This window comes from Nicotiana tabacum, chromosome 2, assembly GCF_000715075.1.
Source record: "Nicotiana tabacum cultivar K326 chromosome 2, ASM71507v2, whole genome shotgun sequence".
NCBI lineage: Eukaryota > Viridiplantae > Streptophyta > Magnoliopsida > Solanales > Solanaceae > Nicotiana > Nicotiana tabacum.
In genome coordinates this window covers 84531433-84551963 of record NC_134081.1, presented here as the reverse complement: position 1 = coordinate 84551963, position 20531 = coordinate 84531433, and the positions used below count along the sequence as shown (strand labels likewise).

The following is a 20531-nucleotide window of genomic DNA, read 5'->3' as shown; positions in this document are numbered from 1 at the left end:
ATCTTTATCTTTGTTAACATCTAAATTTAATATGCAAAGTCTTCACAGAAGAGAGCACGTCAATGTGCAAAGGAGTATTTATTGATTTAAAGTGTTGTTTTAAAGGCAACACCAAGTAAAAATCATGGTCCAACTTCTGACAAAATGAAAATTTTCAATTAAATAAAAGTAAAATCTCTTAAAATATAATTTGAAGGAGGCATGGATAAATAAATCCATGAAATTGTTTGCAAGAAGAAAGGCGCAAAGTCTTCCCTTGTTGATACTTCAAGCCTAGTCATTATATTGACACTCTGACAAGTCTTGAAATAGGGGGCATTTATAGATATGTAAAATTTATTCGATTCAAATTAAATAAATAATTTGGATTATATTTTATATATACTAGTCCAAATAAATATTATGGGCTAATATATATTGACTTAGTTATTTAAATCTAATTAAATTGATTTAAATAAAGGTCAAATATTATTGGGCTATCCCATTTAATTGGGTTACGAATGATAAAACCACTTCATTAGGCCCACTTCATATAGAACTTTGCATCCCCAAAATCTTTTAAAGTGCTAATTTTTATTTTCTAATATTCGTGTAATCATATGTAAAGAATAATATATCTCTAAAGTATGATGATTAATTTCTTACCTTTGCAAAATTTATCAATAGATTGAGCTATAACTATTGAAAATAAAAATTAGATCTTTACACAAATAATCATCTGAATTTATTATTTATTTTTCTAGACAGTATAGATAACATATGTTATGCGTGGATTATACATATATTTGGATAAGCCCAATAATCCTAGTCCTATTTGGATAAGCCCAACAAGCCTATTCCTATTTGGATAAGCCCAATAAGCCAAGTCCTATTTGGATTAGTTTCACTCCATCACTCTCTCTCCACATCCATTTCCTTCCCTGCAGAGCGAAAATGGCGGTCTTATGCAATGCCATCTCTGCTTGTCCTATTATAACATCCGCTAAAGTTGCAGTGTGTTCGAGCTCTCGAGTCTCAGTTCCTCAGCTTCATCTTTCCAATTCTCCCTTTGTTCCTGAGGTAGAATGTAACGCCCCAAATGCTCCCTTGATTTCTCCGAGAAGAATAATAGTAATTAAATTTGATGTTTAATATTGTGTGACTTTGAGAAATCAATGGAACATGATTACTTTTGGTTTTTCTGCGGATATGTAGGTTAACAAGGCAATTGATTCTTTGTCAAAAGAGTTCAGAGAAGTTGACAATTTAGTGGCTCGCAATACTGCCCGAGTTTTGAGAGCTTTCCAAAGGGTCAGGGTTGGGTCTCATGTAAGTTCTAATTTTCGAAAATTTCCTAAATTGTACTCCCTCCGTCCCATTTGATGTGATCATTTTGAAGAAAGATAAAAAAGGGTTTTGAAACTTATGGTATAAAAATAAGTCATACATATTTGTGTGGCTATACATTATCTTATAATAAATGAGAAGTTAACAAAAAAAAGAAAGTGCATCACATAAATTGACAGAGTGAATAGCCTGTAAACACCATTTACACGGAGTATACATCGCCTTTATTTTCAAAAGTATGCTGAACTACATTATAAGTATTATTTACACTGCCCAGATGTCTAGAACTTGAGTTCATGTGGAATGCATTTCTTTTTTCTAAGTGCTCAGTGGAACACATAACACTTTTACTGAACACAGGTAAAGAGAGAATGGTCTCCACTAGTGAAATAACATTTAGTAGGCACTCTATTTTGTCAGTACTAAAAATGTACCTGCATCAGCACTTTGGTGGTAGCACGGGCTATGGTCATGAAGAAGCTGGTGGACGTGAAGCCTTGGACGAGGCTTTTGCAGAAATTTTTGGTGCTGAGTCTGCAATTGTACGAGCACAGGTTCGCAAATTTATCTTCTTCTTTTTTTCACTTTCATTTCCATGAAAAGGATGTGTTTTCTTAATATACTTTCCCACTTCACCTTCAGTTCTTCTCAGGTACTCATGCTATCACTTGTGCATTATTCGCTTTCTTAAGACCAGGGGACGAGGTACACTTATTTTATTCTTATGATCACCGCAATGTTCTGTTTCATGAATTATTGTAGTCCAGAATACTGGTTAATGTATCAAATGTTGTCAAGTCTTTTTATGAAAATGACTTGAAATCAACTTGCTTCAGCTGTTGGCGGTGGCTGGTGCACCTTATGATACTCTGGAGGAAGTTATTGGAAAAAGGGATTCTGGTGGATTGGGTTCCTTAAAAGACTTTGGAGTAGAATACCGGGAAGTCCCCGTAAGTTTCATCTATATGTTCGATATTAGCTCCACATGGTTTTAACTTTTCCGAATTTTAGAATTTCCAACTTTGTTTGGACGTTTTGCAGCTTGCAGAGGATGGCGGGCTTGACTGGGATGCACTTAAAACATCTTTAAGACCTCATACGAGGTGTGCACTCATACAGAGATCATGTGGTTATTCCTGGCGTCGCAGTTTGAGTGTAACTGAGATAGGTCAGGCCATCACTATAATCAAGGTAAATCTCTCGACATCATGGCACTGATGGTAATGTTATTCTAAAACAACTCGCAAATATCGGGAAACGAAAAGGAGGATGCTGGAGAATTACAGTTAGTCATAGTATACTCTTTCTCAGGCATAAGATGCTCTGTCCTTATAATTGATCTTTGCCTGATGCTTGATGGTTTGTGTTCGTAGTGCTGGCATAGTTAGTTATAAATTTTTCTTTTTCACTTATCAGTGTTTGTGTGTGCCTTTACATTTGCTATTAGTAAAAATAGTTCTACCTTCAATCTATTTTCTTTGATGCAGATGCAGAACCCAAGATGCCTGGTCATGGTAGATAACTGCTATGGTGAATTTGCTGATGACATCGAACCTCCTATGGTGGTATATAAAACTATTCTTATCCTTAAAGTTCTATTGCATGTTAGAAATGTCAGAAGTTGATTTTGACTGAGCAGGGTGCTGACCTAATTGCGGGCAGTTTAATAAAAAATCCTGGTGGGACGATTGCACCATGCGGTGGATATGTTGCAGGAAGAAAAAGATGGGTGGAAGCAGCAGCTGCCCGTCTCTCGGCTCCAGGACTTGGAGTTGATTGTGGCTCGACCCCTGGTGATATAATGAGAACCTTCTTTCAGGGTTTATACCTCTCACCTCAAATGGTTGGTGAAGCAATAAAGGTATCTCATTTCTGCTCAAGTTCCAATATAGTCATAATCTTTTCTTCTACCTCGCCTTGATATATGCATCTTGCAAACTCCTGTTGCAAGGGAAGCTTTCTGATAGCTGAAGTCATGGCAGCTAGAGGATATAAAGTGCAGCCACTTTGTCGGGTCAAGCGTCATGATACAGTGCAGGTTTGTCTGTTACATCTTGCATTAGTCAAGTCATATACAAGTCCTTGTATTCCTAACTGCCGATTAATACCCTCTGTTTGCACATGAGGATATACAATTTACTCCCACCATTCAATCGCACTTCCTTTCACTGAGAAATTAGAACAATCTTCATGTTTCTTCTATATTGTCAAGTACATTTTGGTGCTCTCAGACGTGTGCCCATATTTTAAGGCACTGCTGGATTTCATTCGTAAACGTGAAAGTGGACTAAGTTTTATTATGCTTCTCAGGCAGTACAACTTGGAAGCCGTGAGCGTCTACTTTCCTTTTGCGAGGCTGTTCAGAGAAGTTCTCCTGTCAGTTCTTTTATCAGGCCTGTTGCAGGTGCGACTGCTGGCTATGCATCTGAGGTATGACCAGTTCTTTGGGAATGACGGTATGCTGTACTTGAAGGAAACTCTTCGACTTAGTATTAACACTGTACTGGAAATAAAATTATTGAACATGGTAATTACTAATGTTATGACACAGGAACCAGTATGTAACCATCATGGCTGAAAGCTCACATAGAATTAGTTGTGGTAGGAATCTAATATGAGCACATACGTACTTTTTGTAGCAGGAAACAATTTTGTCTTACTTTTATCTGCTTGGGTTCGTGGGGATCATGAAAGATCAGAGAGATGTGACAATGAATCTTAAGCAAGCTCATCTCTATCCTAACTTTTGAGCTTGGATAGTCTGTTTAATTTTGGGTCTCGGTTGATGTCTTCAATTATGTGGCGCGAACTGTTGCTTATATGATCTTTCCTTATTGTGTTTTGGTGTGACTACTTGATTGTCTTGGTCTATCTACCTTATTTACCAGGTTGCTTTCTCTTTTTTTCTTCTTCCCTGTGCTTCATTTGGATGCTTATAGTCTAATCGATATATGAAGCACATGCAATGGGTTGTTTAGCAGAGTTTATATACTTGAGCAATTCATCTTCAGCCTATTTTTGAAATGTTATTCATGGAGTAGGTAATTTTTGCTGATGGAACCTTCATCGATGGAAGTACTAGCGAGCTCTCATGTGATGGGCCGCTAAGAGAGCCTTTCTCTGTGTTTTGTCAGGTAATACTCTGCCATTTCTTCCACCATTAATTAGTTTGCTATAGGAGTAATTAGTTATATGTTTGCTTATGTAGCTTATCATGTGGGAAAGAGGGAATTCGTCTTTTCAATGAATTCTGGGGAAGACTTAATTTTATTGTCACTTGAATTTCTAATTGCAGGGTGGCACTCATTGGACGCAGTGGGGACTAGTTTTGGGGGAGGTTTTGAAATCTCTATGAAACCTGGAAAGATTGTGCATTGGTGAAATACCCTTAGCGAAACTTCTTTGTTTGCACCAAGTTCCTCAAAGTCTCATCGACATGGTGAATTGTCGCCTAAAGAGAATACATCAATTTTCTACCATTTAGAGGTAATGATAACAATTTTCTATTTGCACTGCGGAAAAGCCTTGGTCTGCCAATGATGATAATTACCGGTTTGGTCTTCTATGAACTACGGATATGTGAAAGTCTGGAAGGATAACTATGATCATATGTACCTCTTGACTATGATATTTTCGTGGCTTCAGTGAGTATGATTATTCTATTGAAAAGATTTCCTTTAATGATTGTCAGATTATGGACGCAATCACTAATTCCTGTCTCACCCCATCAGGCCAGAGAATGATAACATGTGGTCCACATTGTCTTATCGTATACAAGATGCAAAGGAGGTGAAGTTGGTTGCTCCGCCATGGAAATTAGAACAAGAAATCCGGCGTAAGCATTTGTTAGTCTCAGTATTAATGTTTTGGTCAATACAAGTTGTTTCTCAGAAAAGGAATGAAAAAAAATTGCATGGAATTTCAAAGGCACAGCCATGTGTTTCAAAGAGGAAAATGAGAGGGTTGGTTTCCCCTCTTCCGATGTGCACCAGAAGATATGGTTAGAAAGTTCTGTAGATTCCTGAAAGTAATAAATTATATTCTTCCTGACAAAACATGCATGATTTTACTAGGTGCTCAAATACTTGAAATGATTTTCAATTCATTGTTTATGGGTAATCCTAAAAGGATAATGAGAAAAGATTGGCAGAGCTAGGAGCACTGGTGTTGTTTATCATTCTGTTATAATTTAATTACTCTGTACCATGTTTAGCTCATTATGCTTTCACGTGGCTGCTACTTGAAAGTTTTCACCTTCTTCCTTCTGTTTAATTATTTCTTTGGGTCCTATTTCTAAGGGTTGGGCTTGTACCATGAAACAAAACAAATAGACTATGGAAACGGAGCCTGGGTCAAGTTTTACCCAGAACATCATAATATCCACCTAATCACACATTGATGTAAAGTTCTCTCTCGTGAATATGCTCAAATGTTGGGATCACTTTGATGGAGGAATTCATAAACTTGTTTACAGGAAAGATGATCAATTTTATTGTCTAGCTTGCTGTTCATGTTTGTATATTCTTTGGTCGTGGCGCTTTTGCTCTAATGGAAGCTTCTTAGTTTGTATTTTAGTCCAGTCCAAAATTGTTGAACTGATGCCTAGGGATACCCTACTTATTTCGACGTGGATTACTATGAATTGGCTTTGTTGATTAGGTATTAGAAAATCGGCAGGTCAATTTTAGAGTTATTTCCGAAGCTGTTCTGGAATGTGAAATCAACGTGACAAGTCTTTTAAAGCTTCTTCTTTGTCACTAGGTTCAGTTTGGCACTAATACGTATTTATTAAATTTTGGTATGTCATTATCTCGGAGGAGTATCCTTCTGCCATTATGGGCACTAACGGCTGTTGATTGCTAGGCATTTACTGCTACACCGGACACTGAATTTAGTGATGTTAAAGGCGTGGAAGATACTCCCATAACCCAATCCTTCACTATAGGATGATCATGTCCATTTCTCTTAATCATTGTCATTTTATTCCCGAAGGAATAAATATTTGTCATTGGAGATTTAAATACTAGTACTTAATATCTCGCTCCTCAATTTCTTTGGCTCTCCTTATGAAATATTGGATTTTAGTTTCTAGATTAAAGTTCACCACAAAGAGCAAAAGCCAAAATCCTTTGGAATTGCAGTAAATGAACAATACAATCTTTCACCACTCCATGTACACGAGCCAGCCTACCCTCGGGGAAAAAACAAAAATTACAAAACGCTTTACGTCTGTCAGAAACCGTGGGGGTCGGCAACTGTGGACCCTCCGACTAGGTCGGATCGAACCGTACATGACCACGTGGTTTGTTGAGAATTTCTATGCCGCGTGTTAAACGTTCTTCTAGATATTGGGCCCATTAGTTCCATAGAGAAGCAAATTCGATTAAACTAACTCTGTTCAGAAAAACGTAGAGTACGCATTTTAACCGATCATTGATATACGTAAATATTTCTCAGATCCACGATAAATGATTAATTTATTTTTTTATTTTTTTAAAAATAAGTTTTTATTTATATAATCAAAAAAAATTTTAATTTATTTTTTTAAAATTACCCTTATGTACTTATCTTTAAAAAAATTTTAACTCCTCACATTAAATTATGCTGCAATATTTAATTAAGGATATTTTAGTCACACTAACTGTTTTTGTCTAGAATTTAGTATTTCAATGGGTGTGTTCAAAGCAAATTAATCACTTATTATGGACCGGAGGGAATATTATTTTAACATCTAAAAATTAATGTTCATATTCACATTGCATATTCAATACGTTGATTTTGCTGGTCTGAACTATATCATAGTTTCATGAGACTAGTTTTCTAAAGTTTGAAAATTAGGAAGCAAAAGTGTCGCAGGTAGCCCACAAATTGAGAAAACATAAATTATAATTTGAGGTAACTTTTTATTACTTTGTCAAAGGAAAATGACATTTAGGAAGGGTTAACCATATTAAGTATTTATACCAAATAAATAAATAAATGTAAATGTATATGTTGTAATTTGTTGTAAACACTTGTAAAAAATATTTACTGCTTATCAAGCCGCGTAGGAGGAGAGTGAATTAAATTCACTCTCCTTGGAACGTCCTTTTTACTTTTTAGCATAGCATCATAATATGAGAAACTCAACGTGGCGACGTTAACAGGCTTGTACGATCTACAGGGTCTGTTTTGGTTGGTGTCCTCCAATTTAATTCACTCCCCAAGAATCCCAACTCTCTTATTGCTACAGATACAGACTCCGTAAGTACTTGTCCCTCTCTTTCTTCTCTCTTCTTTTAGCTCCTACCTCTACATTCATTGGTTATGGAGTATTTCTTTTATGTTGAAATCATTATGTATTTTGTTCGATAAATCGTAAAAAGTCGCTTATGTTGGAGAATATTACTTGTTTACATCACAATACTATTGAAAAAACAAACTTTTACCTTTCAGAAAAAAGAAAATTCTGTTTCAGTTCTTTATTGCTGCAGCTGGTCCTTAATGTTTTCTCTTGGGTGAAGCTTCAAATTTCAGAAGCAAATACATGATTATGGTAGCCTGCCTAGCTATTTTCTTGTTAAGCTAGTTTCAATCCAAAATGACCCTTGTAAAAAGGTTTGTTATTTTGATGGTTTTAAGGTCATAAAATATAAGGTTAGCAGCAGTGGCTGGATTCAAAATATAAAGAAGAAGATAAAGGGAATATTCATAAAAAATAATTTTAAGCTTACATATACAACGAAGGGTAAACCCCCTTCAGTCACCCTGGCCCTGCCCCTGGTTAGCAGTTGAGGAAACTCAAGGTGAGGCAGAGTGATTATCTTGTAACTCCATCTTGTTCTTGAGCCGAAGACCCAAAGTTAAATCATCCGTACTATTGATATTACTATGCTTCGGATTCCCCCCTCTTCCTGTTTTGTAGACTGTAGTTAGGACTAAGTGGTGATATCAAGAAGTAATCTTTCTTTTAATTTTTCCACTTACCTTAACTCTTATGCTTAAGCTAACTAACAGGTTTATCATAGAACTGTGGGCATTGATCCAAAATGAGATGGCTAGGGGCTTTTTAGGGCCTTTTTGAAGGTTTAGGTGAGATTGGCATGAATCAATTAATACAGCTCTTCCAGTTATAACATTAAGAGAAAGCAAAGCTGGGTAGTTCCTGTAATTGATTCTCAGTTTAATTCCATGATAAGTTCATCTAGGAATTAGAACCCTTCAGATAATGAGTGACAGTATAATTGGGTTAAAACCTGACTGGTATGAGAAATCATTATTGCAGATTGGTTGTTTGGGTTTGTTAATTGTTGCAAGTGTGAAACGTCCCAATGATTTTGACGAGGAATTGAATAATGGTGGTTGATCAATAGTATCAGTATAAATGAATGAATTTTGGTTAACTTTGAAAATTACATTTTCGTATATTTGTGAAGTTGATTCAGGAACATGCTTTATTATTAAGTGACATTACCCATAACTCAAAAGCACTTGATTTCCTCTTTAACAACCTCTGCTTTACCTGGTTATTATTTCTCTTTGACATAGAGACCCCAAAGTCCACACCATGTATTTAAGGAAGAGACATCCTATGGCCTCTTTTGCTAAGTGGTAGAAAATGGTAGAAGGGAAAAGGAGTTTGGAGGGCTTTTCTTCTGAAGGATGTAAAAGACCTACAAGATATTTTGAAGATAAATATAGCTTACTGTAAAAGGTGCTAATAGTCACATTTCTTATTGATTACTGAAATTTCAGATTCGAACATTCTTCATCGTCAAATGATCCAGCATACGCTCTGGACATTTACTTGTCTTTTGTTTGTTGGATGTATTGTTTAATGAGATGGGATCTGTAGATAATGAGGAAAACCTTTATAGACCACAATAGGACTATAGGAGTCTGCATATTCAGTTTGATTGGTATGTTTGCATATTCAGTTTGTTTGGTATGTTTGCATGAGTATTAAGAACTCTTTTTCCACCTCAATTTCTGTTACACTATTTTACGTTAAACCTGAAATCATCTGTGTGCATTTCAAGATTTTTTCACTTGAGGATTCCCATGAAAAAGTCATAATGTTCCAAATCATATTTCATACAAAGCACCTCCTTTTTATGTGAACCAAAAATAAGAAGTCACAGAGGCTACCCTTTTTATTCTCAAACAGTCTAAGTCCTGATAAGTCTTAACAACACCGTGCAGGTCTTGATTTTGATATTCTCTTTGGCTAGGTACGAAGATGGAATTAGATCTTGGGCAAATCACACTGATAGGATCCACTGATTGGCTAGCTACGAAGATGGAATTAGATCGTGGGAAAGTCACACTGATAGGATCCACTATATGTCTCATGCTGACTATGCATTTCAGTATACAGCTAGTGACAGAACATTTTATGTCATGGAAGAAGCCTAAAGAGCAAAAGGCCATAATCATCATCGTCCTCATGGCACCCTTGTATGCTATTGACTCCTTCATTGGGTTGATTGATTTCATGGGAAGCAAACCCTTTTTCACTTTCTTGGATTCTGTCAAAGAATGTTATGAAGCAATTGTAAGTCGATATATAGCTAACCTACCCATTGAGCTGTGTTCTTATCAGTTGCATACAACCAGAGATTCTTTGCTTACTTCTATTCTAAGTGATACAGGTGATGGCTAAGTTCCTGGCATTGATGTACACTTACTTGAACATATCCATAAGCAAAAACATTGTCCCTGATGAAATTAAGGGAAGACAAATTCACCACTCATTCCCAATGACACTCTTCCAGGTAAAATATGTAATATTGGTGTAGTGAATTATGTGTACCGTGTACGTATCACTCTTATATATCATTAACACTGCATTCTTGTCAAGAGTAAATTTGGATTATTGCTGGCTAGGACTGAAAAATAATGAAATACCATTCTGCATGCTGTATTAGTTGAGTACACTGTTAAGCACAAAGTTAACTATTTCAACTATTTTGCACCTATAGATAGGTAGATTTAGTTGCTTAGTAATTTTACATGGCCAAATTATATTGCTGTATACTTCGTTCACAAACTCAGAGGATGGGAATATAAGTGTGCTGCTTCTCTTTTCTTTTTTTCCTTCAAAAGCATGCCTGCCTCTCTGTATATGGTTCCTTGTACCCAGTCACAATCTAACTGTTTCATTACTGCAGCCTCACACTGCTCATTTGAACCATCATACGTTGAAGCTTCTCAAGAACTGGACATGGCAGTTTGTTGTGATTCGTCCTGTATGCTCCATCTTAATGATTGTTCTACAACTTCTCGGAGTGTACCCTAGTTGGGTTAGCTGGACCTTTACCATGATCTTAAACATATCCGTTTCACTGGCTTTGTATTCTCTTGTGATTTTCTACCATGTCTTTGCAAAAGAGTTGGCACCTCACAAGCCACTAGCCAAGTTCCTGTGTGTCAAAGGAATTGTCTTTTTCGTTTTCTGGCAGGTACTCCTCTCATCTTTTCTTACAGCCTTATCTGTTGCTTTCTTGTAAATTACATATTGGAGTTCAGTTTTGCTGTTACTTGCTTATTGACAAGGATATTGTTCATGCCTGTGGGACCCTGAATTATTGATTAGACATGTTCTATATTTTCAATATCCTAATGGTATTAAAAGTAAACCATTAGTAAGTTTCAAAAAAAAAAAAAAAAATCAAACCATTAGCACGCAATTACTTTATGGAGTCAGCTTTTACATTAAATTTCCTTATGCTTAGTCTTGAAAAAATTAAACTTCCTACCACTTTGCAGGGTATTCTGCTTGAGATTCTTGTATCACTAGGCATAATCAGATCACAACATTTCTGGCTTGACGTGGAGCATATTCAGGAAGGTATTCAGAATGTACTAGTGATTGTGGAGATGGTTTTCTTTGCTATCTTTATGCGTCATGCATACAGTGCTGCGCCATATCGCCAAGAAGCTGTTACAAGTTCAGGAGATAAAAAGAAAGAGTGATAATGCAACATGTATTAATGTTGTAAAAATCATCTTCAGACATCGTATCTTCTTCCTATTGCTTGTATGTTATCCTGGACTTGCTTGTTGATGTATACTAGATTCTTCTATTAAATAATGTATCCTCAATGGAGTTAGAAGTATGCAGAAATTGATGGAGTAAGTAGAACTACAGTTTAATCAACAGGCAGTGTAGTTGTACCTTGCACCTATTTCAAGATATGTAGAGATGAAAAAAGATCTTATTAGAACTAAACAGATCCACTAGAATATATTGTGAGAGTTACTTAGAACTGAATCCTTCCATCCTGAGCCAATGGCTACTTCATTTGAAATAAAAACAGAGAAACATATGAGCTGGTAATTCTTTTCTTTTCTTTTTTCCAAAATATAATTATAACGTTTTATTATCCATTTTCCTTTACCCATAAGGCGGGGAAAAAGATAGTAGTACACTTTTCACAAGGAGAAAGCAAAAGCAAGCAGGTGAAGCGTAGATATAATTGTTGTGCTCCTTTTTTATTACTTTCCCTCTCATTTCCTTGATATATTTTTTGGTCTACAGCAAGTTTTTTACTCTTGAAACCTCGAGCGGGAACTAAATTTTAATATTTACCTACAACCTGTTCTGTTTTTAATTTGACCCCGCCCTCTTTGATAACCCTTTTATTAACCAACAAATGTGTCCCAAATATTTACACAAGACTTCAAAAGTCTTTTTTAACTCATTCTTTCGAGCTAGTGCCGGGGATTGAGCTTATGAGATGCAGTACATAATGTTTTTTCCATTTACCTTAGACATGATGGTTTCTTTATGATCGAACATCCTTGTCAAGAAGACTAGATAACCAATATAAATCTGATATTCTAAATTTTACTCATGCAATATAAATTCTTGTGATAAACAAGTCAAAAAAGGTAAATATCTCTCACTATTGCGATGCTCTATATGTGTGCATTATACAATTATTTGCAATACACTGGAAATCATAAGATTGAAAATAATGAAATAAATGTAATTACTATCATAATTTACGTTTCGTTTGTCAATCAATTAAATTGAGCACATCTTTCCCAAAGCAACTAGTAGTAGACACATCATTGCAGAGTTGTCATTATGAAACTATGATTTCTTTTTCATTTCTATAAGATTATCAAGCTCTGATTATTTTTCAAATAAAGTCTGCAATACAAAAATTATAAAGATTTCAAACAAGAAAAATACTAATTGATGTATGATTAGTGATAGTAACAGTTATTAAAAAATAAAAGATATACTATTGGTTACAAGAATCCTAAAATACGACGAGTTTACAACACTTTTAGTATAGCAGGTCAAGCAAAGCCATCGAGTTGCATATTATTATTTTTTTGGTTTCATTTTTAGATATTTTTTCTAGTATATTTCATAAAGAATAACACATTTTATATTGATATTTATTTTCAATTTTTTAGTTTATTAAGGATATGCTTTTATAACTATAAAAATTATTATGACATATTTAAGATCATAAATTTTAAGTTGTTACCATATAAAATGAAACTTAGAAATAGTAGTGTATTTTCTCTCTTTTTCCTTTTCTCTTAACCCTTAGAAACAAATTACACACAAATTTATATAAATATATAAAGCTGGGCATATTTGAGGTGATGTGTCACCTCTCTATGACTTAGCATTCCTATTTTTCTTTTATCTCCTTTTTTTGACATTTTTCGTCTCATCTGGTCCAAAATTCTCCTTTTGTTTTCGACAGACTTTACATATTCCCACTACTTTCAGCAATTGATATGGTCTTTTTTTTGTCTTAATAATAGTTGAAGCCTCTATTAATTAGAATGTCATTCCCACTACGTTTCAGCAATTGAGAGGCATTTATTTGCCTTAAAGTTTAATAACAGTGCTGGATTTATAAGTTATATATATTGAAGCTCTATTTAGAATGTCAAAAGCATAAAGTGATAATCTCATTATAATTTCATAGACGACCAATCTACTTTTGTTCAATATTCTTTGTTTTCATTCCTTTTGGTTTTTAATCTGTTTTTTATTCCTCCTTTCACTCCCTTTTGAATTTCACACACCGTTAAACATGACAAGAGCAAGTTCTCCACTTATTTCCCTTCTCTCTCTTTTAATATAATATATTCTATCTTTAATTTAATATTTTTTCTTTGAATTCTATATCGAATCATGATTCATGCTGGCGATATTTAGTTAGTTAGAATGTCTATTATCATTATTATGGATGTCTTTTATTTTTGATGATTTCCTTGAGCTTTTAATGATAGTCGTACTGTATAGAATCATAAGAATCATTTGCACGCATCAATATGGTGGGCAAACAAATGTGAATGGCAAAAAATTTACAGGTAGAGGTTTCAAGTATTTTTCTTTAAGTTCTTTCTTTCATGTGATGTATAACTAGGGGTAGAAGTATCTCGAGTTGAGAATTTCAGTATATTGATGTGCAATGAGTTTATGTTAAACTTGAGTAAAATATTCAATGTGTTTGTAGGAATATCATTTGGGTTGCATACAAATGGATTGTATTTGCAAGATTGAGAGGAGAGTGTCAGAAGAGAGATTTTTTGGAACCAAAGTATGATGTTTTATGATAAAGAACAAAAATATAATAAAAGCTAAAAAGCTACTTATATATAAATACTCAAAATAACTCTAGAACTTCTTTGATAATAGTCAGAAACAACTACATATAGATTTTGTGTCTATTCTAAAATCGTAAGCTCTTTAATTTGATCGAGGGAGAGATTCGGGCTTTTTTTGTTGTGCATTTGAAGTATTCTTTTCTAAGGTTTCCAATTTTTATTATTAGGAGTTTGCATGTTCCTTTTGTAGATTATCTTTTTGAAGAAAAAATACCAAAAAACTATTCTTCCCTTTATTTTACTGATGGTATTAGTTTATTTGATTTATTTTATTGAAAAAATATTTATTTTATTATAATTTACTATAATGTCAGAAGTTTTTCTTTTCAATAGAGCATTATTGTTTGATAATACTTTCAAAAATATATTATGTTGCTTCTGCGTCATACATACAAACTTGTATTTGTTAATTATGGTTAGGATTATTGTGTTTATTGTCTTTTAAATTTACTTTAAAGGTATTTCAGGTATTTTTCTTGCTTCCATATTATAAATAGAAACTTATATAGTTATACTCATATTTATTTATCATGCTTGAGATTATTCTTTCCATAATCTACAATGAAGAATGTTATACTTGGGAGTTGGGATATTGAGTACATTTAATTTTTTCAGTAAGTCCTTTAACTTTTTGTGAGATTTTCAATGTTGTTTTGTTTATGGGTCAAAATCGTGAGAAACTTTTAAAATGATTGTCTATGCATAATTACCATGAGGTATTTACTTTGGAATTCTTTGTAAAACCTCCTAATCACTATAATCATACGTAATTTCTATAATTTCTTATGCATCTGTGGTTTCTTTTGCTTTTTTTGGTCCCCAATATGAGCTAAATAATGTTGATATGCTTAAGGTATTAAATTTGCGAAAGATAGAATATGATTTTAATTTTGAGTTAGCATATCATTACATATGAGTGATTGTGATAATTAAATTTTACAAGATATAGAATTCTATCATTGTAGGGAAAAAAAGAATATGATGGTTAGATTACACATGATTTTTATAGATAAGAAGGAAACATTAGTATTTTTATGTTTCTTCTTTCTTTACATCTATAAATTTATAATATCATTTAACAAATTTATAAATATTTTTTAATCACGCCCGAAACGCGAACAAATTTACCAGTACGCAATGAATTGCGTCTTAATGGAAAGAACACAGGAAAATTATGCATGTCTTGTCACCAGGAAAATAATTCTTTTCTGCTTTTGTTAATTCCTCTATACTAGAATAAACTTAAATTGTTAAAAAGAAAAATATAAAACCTGGTCCCACCTCTTAGAAGAGCGAGTTCTAGGCCACGTATGACTGGAAAAATCCTGTAGAGAAGGCGAGCTGCTCTGCAAATTGCAAACTTCTTATTTTTCTGTAAAAATGGAGTCTTTATATTATCCCTTCTATTTTTAGAATTGTAAAATATACAAAAGCCTCAACTTCCCTTCACATAAACTTACTTCTTCAATTCATTTCACTTCCTCTTTTTTCTGTAAAAAGGAATTGAACTTTGCCATGACAGCACTTGCTCAAATTTCCATCAATTTCCTAGCCTTAAATACACCACACAATGCTTTGTACAGAAAACCAAACTTTATTGGGCTAAAACTACGTCGACCCATCTGTTGTTACACTCATTTAAGTACAAGAAATGTATCATTTTGGAACAAGTTAAGAGCTTTTAAGGAGAAATCCTCGTTCTTGAAAGTTAAGAGGGCTAAAAATGGGAGTTTGGAGAGATGGGGTGGTGAGAAGAGAATGATTGTTGTGAATTTCAAACAAGGGCTTGGATTTGATGGAATTGGTGATGGTGGTGGTGGTGGTGGTGGTGGTGGTGGTGGTGGTGGGAGGGATAATAGTAACACTGTAAGAGTGGTGACTAATCTTGTTCTAGCAATTGGGTTGACTTATCTTTCTATGACTGGTCAGCTTGGTTGGGTCTTGGATGCTATTGTTTCTGTTTGGGTCTCTCTCTCTCTCTCTCTCTCTCTCCCCCCCCCCCCCCAACACACACACACACACACTTCATATTTAGGATGGTTGTATTCACTACATTTTAAAATTTATTTAAAGTTCTCGCTGTTTGCAAAGTGCTTCAACCTAAAGGACTAGTATATTACAGTTTCTTTCATAGTGCAGTCAATCTATGTATTGCTGCTTTGCATGTATTAACAATGATTATATTGTCAATTAACAGTAGTCATCCATTTCCTGGCTTCCAGCTCCTTGCAGTTCTACTACCAATTGTAGGTTTGGGAGCTTTTATTTGGTGGGCTGGACGAGATATAGTTCAAGGCACTGTAAGTGAACCATACTCGCATATCTTCGCTTTGCGAAATCTATCCTATTATTTTAACTCCCGCTTCGAAATTGCATAAGTGTCTGCTTGTGCCTGTGAAGCGTCAAATTTAAGCAGCCTGTTGAATCGTTTGACTGATTATAAATTTATGTGGATAGTACATCTCATCCATTATTTTGAAGTGTTGAATTGCAGTTTGAATTACTTTAGTATATTAAAGTGGTCCAATACCAGACTCCTCTAATGTATGGTTCCCAATGAGATCACTTTCTCGCCTGTTAGCTTGATGCGCACTTCCTTTAGTCTCTATAGATTTGGTTATCTCAACATGTGTCATGTACTGCGTTTCATCAAGGACTTCTATTGTTATAGACTTCAACTAAAATGCATAAATTTCATTCCAATAACGCTATGTCTATCATAGCTCTATCTCGCCACAAATCTATTAACCACTTCTCAGCTATCTCAAAATGTGTCATGTCCTGCATCATGGGACCTCCAGCATTATATACTAAAACTGAAATGCTTAAGTTTCAAATGAAAAACAGAATTTCTAGAATAACTACTATTTTGCGACAAACAATATATTTTTACAATGTCCACATGATGCTTTCACCAAGTAGTATGGATTATTCCGTTATAGATGCAAGCCTTAGGTGTGTTGAGAAATTTGATTTTTTTAAAAAAATTTAAAGAAGATCAAATGAAGTGTTCTTTGGGTCCATCGGACAACTATCAAACTTCTTATGGCACATGTTTCCTTATGTGTTTGCTAATGAATTTCTCCTATTTTGCAGTGCCCAAACTGTGGGAATGATTTTCAAATTTTCAGGTAAGAGCAATGGAACCTTGTTTAAGAACAAGATATGAATCCAGGCGGCGTGATTATTTCTGTTAGTTACTTATAGCATTGATTTTCACCCAGTGCAGGTCTACTTTAAATGATGAGGTTCAACTTTGCCCTTTCTGTACTCAACCATTCTCAGGTTAAGTTGATACTCTAAGTTGGCTTGTCTCCCTTTTTTTTGACAACTTTCTCATAGCTGATCGACCGATAGCATTCTTGCCGTCAAAATCTTGTGGAGTTGGGCCTCTTTGCAAGATTTTTGCATTACCAGTATTATTTCTCATCATATATGCACCTTAGAAAGCAGATTTGGGTATTATTTTAGTTGGTGGAATGGGGAGTAACGAGCGGTAAACAAGACAAGCCAAGTCTAATAGATAGTTTATTCAAGTTTGGGAGAAATTTTATACCAAACTTTACTGTTGTGTTCAAACTTGGTATCATTGTCCATTACCAGATGAAGCAGTTCTCTAACACGGCTTTTCTACGCATTGAATACAGTTCATTGCTTTGTCAATGGACTTTGAGCCTGAGCTCAATTAGCTAAGGAATATCAAATCCAATTAGTTAATTATTTTCTGAATGAACCACGGAAAAGATTTATCAAGAAATTCAAGTATGAAATAGCGTGTTTCATGTGTGGCATGTACCGTTGTTTACCTCGCTTTTCTCCACCTCATAATCTTATTCCTTTGTCTAAATGCATATATGCGACGTAGACCATCTATGTGGGCTTTTTTGCATTGCAGTTAGGCTTACTGCACTGATCTCCCAGCCCTAGATTTCATAAGGAGAACTTCATGTATTTCTCTTCTTTGCCTTAAAATTATCTTCTCTCCATCGATGTCCTTTGAATCCTTGGAGTATATACATGTTTGATATTTTTAATGGTGATTAAAAGTACACTTGGGTACAGCAGTGCCATCAGATGTTGCTACCGATAATTAATATCGTGAAATTTCTTGGTCAAACATTGATATGGATCATATCATGGTAACTGATGCAAGCGAAGCTTGTTATTTAAGATAGTCCATGCATCATTCTTATTGATGAGTTATTCTACACATCATCTTTGGGCTAAATAAGTTTATATCTGCAGTTGTTGGTGATGAGTTCGTGAGAGACCCAGTAAAGTTCTCCAACCAGTCAACTACATTTGGTCAAGCATTCAGTGATTTCAGTGCTCGTTCAAAGAAAGGTTTGCAGCTTTCTTACCCTTCTTTTTTAAAACATTTACTGGTTAGGATGTTTTTATAAAGTGTATAATCGATTTAGCTAAATTTGGTACATAATAGGGCAATAACAGTCTATTCGTCTCGTGAAGTTTTTTTGGGATATCGTTCATTTGACGAGTTAATGCTGCCTCTCACTTAAATGAGCTCGACTTTTGCAGTTCTCTCTTTTTAAAAGTTAGTCAGCATAAATAAATATGAGGATGGATTCCTTCAAGAAAGAAAACCCATTCTTTTTTAACTTTTCTGGAATCCTTATGTGCTCTATTAGTGTGGATATCCGAATATTTCCCTAAGATTAAAGCCTTTTTGTCTAATACAATAAGTTTTAACAGTTGAAAACATTATGGGGAAGCAGCTAATCTTTCCTTCCATATTAGATACAAACTTAATTGCTTTGAGATCACTATGCTAGACTGTCAACTTCTTTTGATCTAGATTTCTCATGCTTATTCACTTTGAGTTTCTCTTGAAACAAAAGGAATCTCTAGTTTTTATTCTTCTGAATATGATATTCAAACATTTTATATATTTATAGAGAAGAGGGGCTTAAGCTGTTAGTAACCATCTTTGAGTGAACATTCCTTCTAAATCCACCCCCTTCCTTAGTGGGACACATATTTTGAGGGGTTGGGCGTGGGGACATAAGGATTCAGTAAAAGCTAAAAGGCTTCACAAAGCCTAAAATTTCAACCAACCATATTTATGTTTTTCTCATTGTAAGTTTCTGTCAGAGAACTTTTTAAGCATAAGCTTTTCAGAGATGAATCTTCCAAACATATTTCCTGGATAAGGTTGAAGCTATCCTTATAATTGATTTAGCCGCTAGATTGTGGAATACTGCCAAAACTTGCGCAACTTTTGATCATCAGGGTTTGAATCAAGATCCATGGGATCCCTCGGTATCTGGATTAGGGACTACTTCACCTCTTGTATTTACTTTACAGGTAAGGATTCCACTATCGGAATTGTTGATGTTGAAGCAGAAGTTAAGGACGCGGAGTAGGCAGTGGTCTCCAGTGATACACTGGCATATGGTAAACCACTCAGATTCATTTTGGCTATGCATGTGCTCCACAACACACTTCGACGAAAACTATAGCAACTTGTAAACATATATATATACGCATTAGAGAACAAAACTGTGTCTCCAGTCTTTATTTGTTTGAAAAGAAAATTCCATGCACAATTGTTTTGTTGTTTTTCCATATATACTGCCAGTGTAGAAGCAGTGTCCAGAATAAAACTGTTTGGACGCTGTGTACAATCAGTGTTTCTTAAAAAGAAGTCATTTATTGTCATAATCTGTCCATGTTTATCTACTGGATGACACCTTGTTTCTGTCCATCTTTTTCATTTCAGAATTGATCCTTTTATTGATGTTAACAATGTAGAGTCTTTTAGCTAGCTATGTATTGTCTGAGCTGGTTCAACAAAATTTGCTATAATATTGATATGAGCATACGCACCCTCTGAACTTAGGAGGAAATTTATCTTTTAGCAGTCCTTTTGGGGTCTTGTCATATCATGTATGAGCCTGGTTCCTTTTCTTCTTTCGCAGAAATCATCATTAGGATTTATGGGAATGCAGCAGCTGATGGGAAGAAGAGAAGTGTTCAGTAAGCACTATCATTTGTCATGAAATTCCGAAGAACACGACATTCAACATAGCTTACCATGAACATGACTTACAGTCGCAAACACATAGTAAACATATTATAGAATGCTGCTGATTATGTTAGTGAAAGTGGTGATACCACCATACTTGCTTGTAGTTGCCCCATAGTATACCATAGCATACAATAACATGCATTCGTCATCCCCATGGATTGGTATTTTGTAAGAACACGTTCTTCCTTCTCATCAGGTGAGGTGTCGAGTGGCACTTGTTAATGTAACTCAAATGTATATCATAGAACAATAATTTCTTAGACGGTTTTCATTCTTTAAATCTTCGACTCCAAGTTGCAAGGTGTTGATTGTATTATGATGTAATGTCTCCACAAAATATGTACACTCCGCTTAGAGATTAAAGAGGAGCTGAAAGTATTACCTTAGAGTGTGCAAGCTGATCCGGATACTATTTTTTTTTAAAAATCACCTTGGTAATTTTCTCAAGAACATGAAGAACCATATCTCAAGAACGTTTGTACTGTGAAAAATAGAAAGAATTGGATTAAGAATACTGGTCTTACGAAACCTTTAT

At 34.7% G+C, this 20531-nt stretch overlaps 3 protein-coding genes across 13 annotated transcripts; all 3 read left to right on the top strand.

Annotated features, from left to right (window-relative positions):
• Positions 1-818: 818 nt before the first annotated feature.
• Positions 819-5475, top strand: LOC107775178 (uncharacterized). 6 transcript variants are annotated; one of them, XM_075235608.1, is made up of 13 exons: positions 819-1059; positions 1195-1308; positions 1770-1880; positions 1969-2031; positions 2163-2276; positions 2368-2517; positions 2814-2888; positions 2966-3187; positions 3278-3364; positions 3637-3756; positions 4368-4460; positions 4622-4970; positions 5058-5475. In XM_075235608.1, the coding sequence occupies exons 1-12, from the start codon at positions 934-936 to the stop codon at positions 4679-4681; spliced, it is 1335 nt and encodes a 444-aa protein (XP_075091709.1). In that variant the 5' UTR covers positions 819-933; the 3' UTR covers positions 4682-4970; positions 5058-5475. The 6 variants fall into 6 exon arrangements, with proteins under 6 accessions (XP_075091709.1, XP_075091707.1, XP_075091700.1 ...); XM_075235606.1 differs by having other exon boundaries at positions 820-1059; positions 4622-4812; positions 5018-5475; XM_075235599.1 differs by having other exon boundaries at positions 825-1059; positions 2814-2891.
• A 1945-nt stretch (positions 5476-7420) lies between these two features.
• On the top strand, positions 7421-11484 carry LOC107775179 (transmembrane protein 184C-like). Of its 6 annotated transcripts, none has more exons than XM_016594879.2 (6): positions 7606-7861; positions 8854-9019; positions 9537-9859; positions 9957-10079; positions 10476-10766; positions 11074-11484. In XM_016594879.2, the coding sequence occupies exons 3-6, from the start codon at positions 9545-9547 to the stop codon at positions 11278-11280; spliced, it is 936 nt and encodes a 311-aa protein (XP_016450365.2). In that variant the 5' UTR covers positions 7606-7861; positions 8854-9019; positions 9537-9544; the 3' UTR covers positions 11281-11484.
• Positions 11485-15241: 3757 nt separating this feature from the next.
• On the top strand, positions 15242-20276 carry LOC107775183 (uncharacterized). The gene is made up of 7 exons (XM_075235579.1): positions 15242-15912; positions 16170-16247; positions 17044-17078; positions 17177-17232; positions 18193-18291; positions 19273-19362; positions 19887-20276. Exons 1-6 carry the CDS (start codon positions 15463-15465, stop codon positions 19329-19331), a joined length of 777 nt encoding a protein of 258 aa, XP_075091680.1. The 5' UTR covers positions 15242-15462; the 3' UTR covers positions 19332-19362; positions 19887-20276.
• The last annotated feature ends 255 nt before the right edge of the window (positions 20277-20531 follow it).

Excerpts from the sequence above, each read along its gene's own strand:
- LOC107775178 (XM_075235599.1), top strand. The coding sequence starts at position 934 with ATGGCGGTCTTATGCAATGCCATCTCTGCTTGTCCTATTATAACATCC. Across the intron at positions 3,365-3,636 it reads AGCGTCATGATACAGTGCAG|GCAGTACAACTTGGAAGCCG; the intron begins GTTTGTCTGTTA and ends TATGCTTCTCAG. Across the intron at positions 4,461-4,621 it reads CTTTCTCTGTGTTTTGTCAG|GGTGGCACTCATTGGACGCA; the intron begins GTAATACTCTGC and ends TTCTAATTGCAG.
- LOC107775179 (XM_016594880.2), top strand. The coding sequence starts at position 9,545 with ATGGAATTAGATCTTGGGCAAATCACACTGATAGGATCCACTGATTGG. Across the intron at positions 10,080-10,475 it reads TCCCAATGACACTCTTCCAG|CCTCACACTGCTCATTTGAA; the intron begins GTAAAATATGTA and ends TCATTACTGCAG. Across the intron at positions 10,767-11,073 it reads TCTTTTTCGTTTTCTGGCAG|GGTATTCTGCTTGAGATTCT; the intron begins GTACTCCTCTCA and ends ACCACTTTGCAG.
- LOC107775183 (XM_075235579.1), top strand. The coding sequence starts at position 15,463 with ATGACAGCACTTGCTCAAATTTCCATCAATTTCCTAGCCTTAAATACA. Across the intron at positions 15,913-16,169 it reads ATGCTATTGTTTCTGTTTGG|CTCCTTGCAGTTCTACTACC; the intron begins GTCTCTCTCTCT and ends CCTGGCTTCCAG. Across the intron at positions 17,079-17,176 it reads AATGATTTTCAAATTTTCAG|GTCTACTTTAAATGATGAGG; the intron begins GTAAGAGCAATG and ends CACCCAGTGCAG.